This window comes from Orycteropus afer, unplaced genomic scaffold, assembly GCF_000298275.1.
Source record: "Orycteropus afer afer isolate SDZICR_OR568_19922 unplaced genomic scaffold, OryAfe1.0 scaffold00235, whole genome shotgun sequence".
NCBI classification, from domain to species: domain Eukaryota; kingdom Metazoa; phylum Chordata; class Mammalia; order Tubulidentata; family Orycteropodidae; genus Orycteropus; species Orycteropus afer.
In genome coordinates this window covers 3,239,747-3,252,270 of record NW_006921822.1, presented here as the reverse complement: position 1 = coordinate 3,252,270, position 12,524 = coordinate 3,239,747, and the positions used below count along the sequence as shown (strand labels likewise).

Below are 12,524 nucleotides of genomic sequence, written 5' to 3'. Positions count from 1 at the left end.
TTCCAGTTTCTTCATCTATAAAATGGAAATAATCATAGGACTTACACCTGAGAGGGTTTTGTGAAGCTTCAGTGAGCAGTACTTCAGTAAAGATAGTCATATTACCAAATAGAAGCAACCTTAGCAAATCTTGTTGACTTAGAACTGAAAAATAACCCAAGAGAGCAACAGTTATGGAGTCAAGGATAACCTTCTTTCAACTCATTAAAAAAAGAATATTTGCTGCTTATTTGTGCATCATTCCATATGTTACAATGAATATTGACAACTATCTTTTAGAAGGTCCTGTCCTCTTGTAGCCTCAGGAATTATGTAAGAAACATTTATGATAGAGAGAAAAGAAGATGGCTTAAAGAGCCAGCACTAAAAATCTCCTAGTGTTTAAATGTATGCAATTGGTCCATCTCATTAAGAATAGGGAAAGATTGTTAGTATCATGTACCCTTACACTCTGCATTTAAATCCAATCCAAGATCCTTTCTACAGCCTACAAGTTTCTATATGACCTATACCTTGCTCTCATTTCATACCACTCTCTCCTTTGCTTAAAACCAAAAAAAAAAAAAAAAAAAAATAGACTCACTGCCGTCAAGTTGATTCTGACTCATAGTGACCTTTCCTTGGGTTTCTGAGGCACTGTCTCTATGAAAGTCGATTGCCCAGTCTTCCTTCCGAGGAGTGGCTGGTGGATTTGAACTGCCAGCCTTCTAAAGTTGTCCCTTAGCCTGCTAACCAGTAGTCAAATGCCTTAAGCACTATGCCACCAGAGCTCCTTTTCCCTTGCTTACTGTGCTCCAATAATTGATACTCTTTTTGTTCTGGAACATTCTAAGACTTTCCTGTCTCAACCCAACTTCCAAACCTCTTTGCATGTCTGACTTCTTATTTCTCATCTGTCAGGTCTTAGCTCAAAATGTCAATTCCTCAGGAAACCCTTCTCTAAGTAAAATCCTAGTTGCATTTCTTCTACAATCAGAACGCTCTTTAGTAGTGAGGATGGCAAGATTTACTTTGGGCATGTCATCAAGAAAGACCAATTGCTAGAAAAAGACATCATATATGGTAGAGTGTCAGGGAGAACAATCCATTGCAATTAATTGACACAATAGCCACAGCAACAGATTCAAATGTATCAATGATCATGCAGTTGGTATAGGACTGAGCAATGTTTCATTCTGTTATACATAAGGTCACCATGAGTTGGAGATAACTCAATGATAACTAACAACAAGAAGTAAATTCTGCTCTTCATCCCCCACCCCAACATCCAGTACCACTTGGAAGCCATCATATTGTTGTTATTTTTCCATTCAAAATACTTCCCATACTCTGAAATTATTATGCACAAACATATTTATTGCCAGTGTCTTTCTACAGGAATATGAGCTCCACAAAGACAGGGAATTATCTGTTCAGTGTATCAGTATGAGGTAGCAGCTATTGGTTATGATACAGATAATCAACCAAATGTCATCTTTGTTATATGAGTTGCTAACTTCTGCTTGGTTTCTACTATTCTACCACCAGTGAATATCATCATATCATAGCCAACATCTGGATTGCATTTTGTCATTTCAAAGCACTATTGTATTGTTTAATCCATTGGATGCTTAATGACAACCCCACTTTTTGAGAATGGGATTTTTTAAAGCTGAAGAAACTGAGGTTAAGCCTAAGTTACTTGACTGTGGTCACATAGTCAGCAAAGACTATGGCAGAAATGAACTTGTTTATCATCATTTCAAGCCCTATATTGTCTAAGATGTATATTTTGCCACACTGGACTGCCCTGCCTAAAATGAAAGAAAAAAAAAGATAATGTAGAAATGGTAAACCTAAATTAACATAAACATGCTAAAAAAAAAAAAAGAAAAGAAAGAAAAATTGAGCACTTAAAAAAAAAAAAAGACTTGAGGTAAAAGTCCCATCAATTTTGAAGACAAAAATGCCATTCAAAATGGAGAAGACTATAATGAATAGATGCATGAATAGCTGAGGAATGAAAAAAGTGCAGTTGACGCAAGAGCAAATTCAGGCTCAAATGCCCAGAACGATGTGCTCTGCACATCCATCTGCCAAGTTAGGAAAGCTTCCTCTGAAGGGAGGAAAGAATTGTCCCTTCTATTCTACAGATTGAGGTACACAAACAGTTTATCAATTTATCTTTTGTGGGAAAACCATTAGAAGAGGGGGAAAACAGTGCTTGGATGGAGCAAAGAATCTTTGCCTCATTTGGAAGTGCCTGGGATGTCACAGCAAGAGATGGATGGACTCCAGCGATGGACCAAGTGCAAGAACTCTGGTTCTGCAGCTCTTTGAATCAAAATGTTCTCTGTTTAGAACTAGATGAAAGGGAGAGACTTGGAAGAATCTGTCTATCAGTTAGTTAAGATCCAGAATGGCCTTTGAGATTTTGTTTTTCCAAAGACTGATAGAAAGTCCCTCATTATTCATCTCCAGTCACACACTGTGGGCTTCCTAAAAATGAGACTGACAACTGTTTCTGAAATTGAATTGTGATTCCTGTGTAGGAAAGGAAACACAATTTAATTTCAGAAACAGTTGTGAATCTCATTTGAGGGAGCCCACAATGTGACTAGACACATATAATGAGGGACTTTCTATATTGCCCAAGGCATTTGACTGCTAACCAGAAGGCTGGCGGTTCAAACCCACCAGCCACTAGGAAGGAAGACTTGGCAATCCACTTTCTTAGAGATACCATCTCGGAAACCCAAGGAGGTGTTGCTATGAGTCAGGACTGACTTGACGGGAGTGAGTTGGTTTGGTTTGGTTTCAGTGTAGGAGGCAATGACTTGGGAATCTATTAGCTCAAAAGAAAAGCAAAGTTCTTGTTAATGGTAAAGCCCATCTGTCACACCACCTCAGTATGCTACTTAAATAAAAGTTATTTTCAACACCATTAACAGGATAACAAGTTTAGTTGTGTCTGAGAACACATAACACTGTAACCAAAGTTTAGGTAACTTTTTAAAGATTAAAAAAAAATAGAAATTTCTCCTTTTTTCTCCATTCTAATTCAATTCAACAGATATTTACTAAGCATTAAATATGTGCAGCCAAACCAAACTCACTGCCATCGAATCAATTTTGACTCACAGCAACCCACCATTGGGTTTCCAAGGATGTAAATCTTTATGGAAGCAGATTGTCTCATTTTTCTTCCATGGAGCAGATGGTGGATTGGAACTATCAGCCTTTTGGTTAGCAGCCAAATTCCTTAACCACTACATCACCAAACCAAAAAAAAAAAAAAAAGAAAGAAAAACCTCACTGCCATCGGGTTGCTTCCTACTTATAGCAATCCCCTTTGGGTTTCCGAGGTGGTAAATCTTTACCGAAGTAGATTGTCCCATGTTCCTTTTGTGGAGTAGCTGTTGGGTTTGAACCACCAATCTGACTCACTGTTTAACAGTCAAATGCCTTAGGCACTGGTGTTGTTGTTATGTGCCATCAAGTCGGACCTCACTCATAGCGAGCCCTCCTTGAGTTTCCAAGGCGATATCACTACGGAAGTAGATTGCCCAACCTTCCTTCCAAGGAGTGGCTGGTGGGTTTGAACCGCCAGCCTTCTGGTTAGCAGTCAAGTGCCTTAGGCACTATGCTACCAGAGTTCCTTAAATATGCGCAAGGCATCATTAAATTGAAAGCCAAACTCAACTACATGTCTTTAAAAAAAAAAAAAAGAAAGAAAAAAACTTTTACAGGTTTTTCTAGCATCATGATCGCATAAGGCCCTAAACACCTTTCTAACAAAGACAGGTCCCCAGTAACATCCATTTATATTTTTCTTTTTGTGATGCATAGCCTAAGCACTGGATAACAAAAAGAAAAGAAGGAGAAGGAAGAAAGGGAAGAAGGGAGGTAGGGAGGGGGGAAAAAATCCTTAGCTTTTAGAAGTTAATAGCCTGACTGGAGAGCTGCAGTTCATATGAAAGTACGAATGACACAACTAGAGAACAATTAATTCCTTACTAGTTGTGCTCTCAGAGTCCCTGGGTGGTGCAAATAGTTAATGCTTTTGGCAGCTGACGGAAAAATTGAAAGTTCAAGTCTACCAAGTGGTACTTGGAAGAAAGGCCTGGTCATTTTACTTCCAAACAATCAGCTATTGAAAATCCTATAGAGCACAGTTCTACTCTAACATGCATGAGGTCACCATGGGTTGGAGTCAATTCCACGCAACTGGTAGTTGTGTGTTACATGTTCACACACACATAATTTGTTTGCTGAGGCAGAAACCATCTTACAAAATAAGAGAACTGTTTGTATCTCAGTTTTATCTCTGAAAATAATGAGGAAGTTGGATTCGATGATTGCTGAGATTCTTTATAGCTCTAAACTCCTATGATTCATTTAACAGTTATTGAGAATTTGCTGTGTGTGAAATGAAAAGTGTTTTGCTAGGAAAACAGGAGTACAGCATGAGTAAAAACCCATTCCCTGATTTTAAAAGGATTACTATTTATTGGCAGGATGCTGACATGTAAATAGTTTTAAAAGACAGCGTGAATAATGGTGCTTGGAGGATGAGAGGAAAGAGGAATTAATGCAAATGAAGGTGGATTGAACGATGAGAAAGAATTTAGTTTCAGGGCAGCACAGAGATGAAGATACCCTAGTATGAAGGGAAAAAAAAAAAAAAAAAAAAAAAAACCACCAAACCTGCTGCCATTGAGTTGATTCCAATGCATGGTAACCCAAAGTGTTATAGAGTAGAACTATGCCACATAGGGTTTTCTTGGCTGTAATCTTTGGTGCAGTGGTGAAGACATTCATCTGCTAACCAAAAGTTCAAGAGTTTGAACCCCCCCAACAGCTCTGTGGGAGAAAGATAAGGCAGTCTGATTCTGTAAAGATTCATAGTCTTGTAAACCCTATGGGACAGTTGTACTCTGTCCTGTAGGGTCGCTGTGAGTCAGAATTAACTCAATGGCAGTGAGTAATCTTTTCAGCATCAGATCACCAGGACTTTCTTTCATGGTGCTAGTGGGTGGTTTCAAACTGCCAACCTTTAGATGAGTAATTAAGTTCAAATCACTTCACCACCCGGAGACCTGGTAATGAAGGGCAAAAAATGTTAACAGGAAAAATAAAAAAGGTGAAAAGTGAACCTCAGAAGAGAGTGACTATTTTAAAACATCAGAACTAACAAATGGATTACAGCTTGGGACTTGGAAAGAGACAGGGATGATGATTTTGAAGTAAACAAAATTAACCAGGCTTCCATCTTGGGGAACTGCTTAAAAAATCCATTTCAAAATTGAACTTAGAGACTGTGGCTGAAGAACTGGTGAAGTAAGACTGTTTTCCTGCAGAACAAATGGGCCCAGAGAGATTATACGGCTGATGCTAGTGTTGAAGGAGCTCTGGTAGCATAGTGGCTAAAAGCACTTGACTGCTAACCAGAAGGCTGGCGGTTCAAACCCACCATCCACTCCTCGGAAGGAAGGTTGGGCAATCCTACTTCCATAGTGATACTGCCTTGGAAACCCAAGGAGGGGTCGCTATGAGTCAGGGCCGACTCGACGGCACATAACAACAACAACAACAAGCTAGTGTTGAAACCAAGGAGCACTAAGGCTGCTAGGTTGAAAAGTGCTGAATCTGGACAAATGGATATAGAAAACATAGAAATGAGAAAATCTCAACATAGTCATCCAGACAATTTAACCATGTTGCAGATGAGTAATTTGCTAACCTATGTATTGCTTGTATTCCCAAAGTCTCTCACAGTTTATTTAAGCAGTTCATTTCATTTTAAAATGGTAGTTGACTACTGTGCCTTGGATGATTCTCTCCAGAAACAGGATCATAAAGAGAATTCTAAGAGGATTCTAGGCTAAAGCAAAAAACGTGACTGTCATTGAGCCGATTCCAACTCATGGCAACCCTATAGGACAAAGTAGAACTCCCCCCCCACACACACACACACACACACTGCCATCAAATCCAACTCATAGTGATTCCTCCTTGAGTTTCCAGGACTGTATCTCTATAGAAGTAGATTGCCCAATCTTCCTTCCAAGGAGTGGCTGGTGGGTTTGAACCACCAGACTTCTGGTTAGCAGTCAAATGCCTTAGGCACTATGCTACCAGAGCTCATAGAACTGCCCCATAGGGCTTCCAAGGCTGTAAATCTTTACAGAAACAGACTGCTTCATCTTTCTCCCACGGAGTGGTTGGTATATTCGAACCATTGACCTTTTGGTTAGCAGCCAAATGCTTTAACCACTGCAACACCAGTTGTTGTTGTTATGTGCCGTAGAGTCGGACCCAACTCATGGCAACCACTCCTTGGGTTTACGAGGCGGTATCACTATGGAAGTAGATTGTCCAACCTTCCTTTCGAAGAGTGGCTGGAGGGTTTGAACTGCCAGACTTCTGGTTAGCTATCAAGTGCCTTAGGCACTATGCTACCAGAGCTCCTTGCAACACCAGAGCTCCTACTAATTCTTCTGCTAACTCTAAGGCTAAAATAACTCAATGAAAGGATCTGTTTAAAATCAGTGATGGCAGACAACAGGAAGCCTCAGGATATCTGTTTGGAGTGTCTCTGACTTCACCTCACACACACCTCCTCATTTAGATGAAGAATGAAAAAACAGAAATGGGATGAGGTTAGTGAGAGGCGCCATGGTGGGCAAGGTGTACAGCAAGGCAGTGGTTTAGATGGACAGGAAGAAGACGGTGGTGGTATAGAGCTGCCTCATAGGGTTTTCTAGGCTGTAATCTTTACGGAAGCAGATGCCAGGGCTTTCTCCTGCAGAGCCACTGGGTGGGTTCAAACTGCCAACCTTTCTTTATATATCTGTATCTTTCGATATAAATCTATACATTTATCATATAGATTTTAGGAGCTCTGGTGGTGCAAAATATCTGTGTATAAAGACTTCACATTTTTTATATATACTTATGTGCATAAAATTTTATATTTATATATAAATTCTCTATGTATGAGCTTTATATATTTAAGTACATATACATAAAGATCAAACCCATATTACCCAGACAATAGTTCTACAATACAAATAGAGCCCAATATTTGGAAGGCAACAGTAGCTAAATGGTGTAGTGAGTTAAGTGCATGGACTCTGGAACCAGAATGCCTGGCTTCAAATGCCAGCTCTGTCACTTACTGGAGGATAGCTTCTCTCCCCCTCTTTCCTGTGTCTCACTGACTCAAAGTAGATCTTGTGGCACATCTTAAACCATGTAGACAGGGCATCGTCTCAGGGATGGGAGAAAGGGGATAGAAGGAACTTGAGTCCCTGACACTGCAGAATCATTTTTTCAGTTTGATTCAGACTATTATGTGAAAGATATATAAACTCCTATATTGTTTAAGTCCTATATTGTTTGAGTCCTATATTGTTTAAGTCCTTAGATGGCACAAATTATTACTTCGACAGTTACTCAAATTCTGTATTTCATATATAAAATACTGCCTTCCTCATAGAGTTGTAAAAATTAAATAAGTTAATACTTGTGGAAAATTTAGAATAGAGCCTGGCACATAGTAAGTGCTCAATAAGTACCAGAACTTGTTGTTTGTTGTCATCATTGTTGTTACTCTATTTAAGAACCTTGGTGGCAGGTGTATCCTCACTGAGCACTAGAGGTGCAGGTGGAACTGCTTTTCTCAGCCACAAACAGAGTGAGTCATAATAAAATCATCCTGCCAACTTCCTGAACTATTGAGTTACCTGAGCTTCCACTTATTATCACTATTTAGAAAAATGTCACCCTTTCTTTTTGAAGTTCCCTCTCCTCAACCACACCTTTCCTTTTCAAGGACATTAAATCTCAAGAAAGCAATTTTAAAATAATTTCTTTTATTGCCACCCTTTTGTAGTTCCTTTTCCCCCATTCATTCTCCAACCTCATTTGTACTTAAAGAAAAATGATACTTCATTCATTATATTGTCATCCAGAACCTGGGAACTTACAACTGCTTTATATAATGTGCACGTGTCTTTCATATGTATGACTCAATGTGTACTATACTTTCTGTTCTCCTACAATGGGGCCACCCTACCTTGGGGGTAGAGTGGACATTTGGTTAGTAGGGTATAGCTAACCTGCACTTTTTCCTTTGTTCATCATTCTGCCTTTTTCTTATCAATTCAATAAAAGTTATGAAGCACATACTCAGTGTCAGGCATGTGCTAGATACTGGAAATGCAAAGTCCATTTCCTTTCATTTACTCAACATATTGTCTTTCATTGCTACCCAAATTTTGAGTTAGATGTTAAAAAAAAAAAAAAAAAACTTCACTGCCGTGGAGTCGGATCCAACTCATAGTGACTCCTCCTTGGGTTTTCAAGGCAGTGTCTGTATGGAAGTAGATTGCCCAATTTTCCTTCCAAGGAGTGGCTGGTGGGTTTGAACTGCCAGCCATCTGGTTAGCAGTCAAATGCCTTAGGCACTATGCCACCAGAGCTCCACAGGTTAGATACAGTGGAGAAGAAAATAAACAAAATAGTCCATGCCTTGAAGAGGCTTGCAGACTTCTGAGAAGTCAGTCAACATTAATAAAAAACGACAATTCAGTGTAAGAAGTACATGGTATAGGAGTACAGAAGAGGGATGGCTTAAGTCAACTTGATAAAATCAGGAATACTGCAGGGAGAAAGAAGTGGAGCTTTCATGAACAGGAGTTTGCCCAACAGAGAAGATGGGAGGAGATGTTCAAGGGTTTTGGAGCAATGTGGCACATAAGATGTGGATAGCACACATGAGTAACTGAAATTTTTATTTTACCTAAATTTCTAAGGATTTTAATAATGTTAATTAATTTTAATTTAAATGGAAATAGCTACCATAGTGGACAAAGCAGTTTTAGCTACTACTACCTTAGAGGGAAAGAAGATGGTCTTCTCTCCTCTGTTTCCTTTTTATCACTGATTGGAAAGCATTTCTGGCAGCACATCACCTTGGACCATGCAGACAGGACGTCATCCCAGGAATGGAAGCCATAAGATAGAAAGAACTTGACTCTGACACCATAGAGCCATATTTCAGTTTGGTTTATGCCCTAGGTGGCACAAGCAGTTTACACTCCACTGCTAACCTAAAGGTTGGTGGTTTGGAGCTGCATGAGAAAACACCTGAAATCTGCTTCCATTAAGATTATTGTTAGTTGCCACTCAGTCGATTATGGCTCATGGTGACCCCAAGTTTGCACAGTGAAACTGTGCTCCATAGAGTTTTCAAGGCTGTGACCTTTCAGAAGCAGATCATCAAGCCTTACTTCTGATGTGCCTCAGGGTGGGTTGAACCACCAACTTTTTGGTTAGTAGTCCAGTGCTTAACCATTTGCACCACCCAGGGAATCCTTCCCACGAAAATCCCGTGGAGCAGTTCTACTCCCTAACACATGGTGTCATCATCAATTGGAATTGACTTGTCAGCAACGAACAAAAACAGCTTTAAGTTATTCTTATTTCTTATTCTGGATCTTTGTATAGCAGCCAAACCTGTAGTCTAATGCAAATGTCTCCTTGAACAACAAAAAGCAACTTTAATCTTTGTTAAGATTGTTTTCAGCTCTCAATGTTATCCAGACCTTCTGAAGCCATTGAGGCTAGGTGAACACCTACCTGAAACTGTTGCCCTGAGAGATAATTTTTAATCCTTAAACCTCAGATCAAAACTTCCCTCTGCTTTGAACCAAACAATTTAGCCTAATTGTTAAAGTATTTCTGCCTTGAGCCTTGTGCTGTCTCAAGGATTTATCTATGTAGGATCAAATTGACAACAACATCTGGAAAGGTTAGAAGAGACACTTAGTGGGCAGTGATTTTACATTAATAGAAGTGGAATACTTTGGATAAGGATAGAGAGAATGGTTACACAACTTGAAGAATGTAAATAATGTCAGTAAACTGTACATGTATAATTTGTTGAAATGGTGTAGCTTTTTTTGTATTTTTACTAAAAATAAAATAAAATTTAAAACTAAATAAATGAAATGAGATGAGTAAAGAAAAGAAAAAGAAAAAAGATATATCAGGCTCCTTCTATGTACTAGGCGCTATGCTAAATGCCCCACCCATATGGTCTCATTTAATCCTTCCGTACACAGCCCGCTAAGATATATAGATAGTTGTTGTTGTTATGTGTCGTTGCGTTGGACTCGACTCATGTTGTTGTTGTTGTTGTTGTTATGTGTTGTTGTTGTTGTTATGCTGTTGTTATATGAGACCTGACTCATAGCGACCCCTCCTTGGGTTTCCAAGGCAGTATCACTACGGAAGTAGATTGCCCAACCTTCCTTCCGAGGAGTGGCTGGTGGGTTTGAACCACCAGTCTTCTGGTTAGCAGTCAAGTGCCTTAGGCACTACGTTACCAGAGCTCCTATTCTGCAGTTAAAACAGAGGTTTAGAGAGGCTGGCTTATTCATGGTAAGATTAGGTCTGTCTGATAGCAAACTGTATTCTAATATAAAGCGACATAATATTTTGTCATTAGACGCCAGGCACACTGAACACACAATCAGGCTTTCAAAATGCAGAGATGGTATTTATGATTGTGGCAGATATTCCCAGATGTCTATCCAGCAGCCATTTCTTCCTTCTTCCTGCAAACAGAGCTCCCCCCGCCCTTTTTGTTTCAAATAGTAGGCAGAGATTCCTAGGTCCTTACTGGAGAACCCAGGAGATAAATCCTATTGGCCTAAACTAGTCATGGTAATCTCATTTCCCTTGGCCAGCAACTGTCTAAGGACAGGCATGTGGCACAGTTCTGTTGATGAGATGTAAGCAAAAGTCTTAGGGTGAGGGTGTCTCCTTCCAAACAAAAATAAACTATTCCTGAAATGAAGACGCAATGCTTGAGGTGCAGTATCCATCATGCAACCATGAAGACAAAAGCCAACACTGTAAGGATGGAGAGACAAGTGAGCTCCTTGAGGACATTTTTGAGTTTCTGCTCTGTGCCTGCACAGCCTACCTCCAGACTTCTTGTAATATGAGAAAAACAAACCCCAATTTTCTTAAGCCACCATAAAGCAGGTCTTCAGTTATCTATAGCTGGAAGCCTCCCTAGCTGATACACATACACACATTATCTTTAGTTTTCCTTGGGAAAAGTCAAACAGCTAGCAGTGGTGTCCTGCACACTCTTGACTGATTTGCTGTGGAAATAAATTCCCACTGGCTCATCCACAGTAAGAATCTCTTTGATCTCCCTGAAAAGATAGACTTTTGGGGGTATGAAAAATAACTTTAAACAGGTAACAGAACTCAAATTAAATGCATGTTTATCCTTGAGTAAAGCATATGTATGAAAGGCTCTTACACTCTGTTATATTAACTGGGTAATGTCCTGAAACTTTAAAATAAATATTACAAAAGGTCATGTTAAGCTCTGCAGTTTAAGAGAAACACAAAAATACTAACCCTAGAGCACACAAAGGATTCATTCACTAAGTATGCTTACTCATACCAAAAGATAAATGAAGAATTGAGGCATGTTCCAAGATCATTGTCTTTAAAAACTGATTTAAATGTACAGATAGATAGGCAGAAATAGTGTTTTGCTCTTGAACTATACTGAACACTGATTTAATTCTCCTGAGTAGGAAAAAAGCAGTAATAGTTAAGCCATCAATTATCTAGATTATTAACAAATTCTAAGAAAAAAAAAAAAAGTAAATGCTAGATATTTTCAGTTGAGGAAAAAATAGTGGGTATTTTCCTAGCCGTATCTAAATAAATTCATGCATATACCATGCCACCATGTTAACCTTGTTTTAATCTTTAATCCGATTTATAACTGAAAAGATCGTGTGGTGATGGGTTTTACACTATTTCATTCACAAAAAGAGAAGATTATCCATTGAACAAGCACATTTTTCCCAGGATTTCATAGAGTAAATGAGACACATTTTTTCTTTCAATCACCAAGCTATGCAAAATATTTCCAGATAATCAGAAAGGAATGAAACAGCTATTCAGGCTACCCTCAGCATTATTTTGCATTTTTGACAAAATCTGTCAAAAGTATGGAAATTGAAGAAACAATTTGAATAAGAAACAATATGGGGAAAAAGAATCATACCTTAGAGATGATTAATGGTTCTCCGTGCTCCAGACCACCTTTCAAAGTAAAACCCCAGGGAGCTCCTCCCTGCAGGAACACTTCCAGATAAATGTACCTTCCCTTGGGAGCTGCCTTAGGGTTTAGCGTGGTACTGCTCTTATGGAAGTTCTCCGTGGTCCTCATCATGCTAAACACATGTCCCCTCGAGTTAAATTTAAAATGCCTGGAGCAGATTCAGAAAAGCAGTACTTGTACAGCGCCAGTTATCCCATCCTTCATGACACACGCCAGCCAAAAGAAAGGTTTCCAGAAAGGAGTTCTTCCGGATGTAAAATGCTCCAAGCTTATCTCCAGGATGCTGACCCAGGGGGATTTTTCACTTTAACGATTCTCAAAGTAAATCCTCCTCCAGGAATTCCAGGTCTCACTGAAGCCCCCGAGTGGTGGAGATCTCTCC

At 39.3% G+C, this 12,524-nt stretch overlaps 1 protein-coding gene across 1 annotated transcript in view; it reads right to left on the bottom strand.

Moving 5' to 3' along the window:
- The window catches only part of SHROOM3 (shroom family member 3), a 577,837-nt gene extending 565,584 nt beyond the window's left edge, over positions 1–12,253 (bottom strand). Inside the window, exon 1 of the mRNA XM_007949040.1 lies at positions 12,086–12,253. Coding sequence (XP_007947231.1) covers positions 12,086–12,253 — 168 coding nt within the window. The remainder of the gene's footprint in view (positions 1–12,085) is intronic.
- Positions 12,254–12,524: the final 271 nt, after the last annotated feature.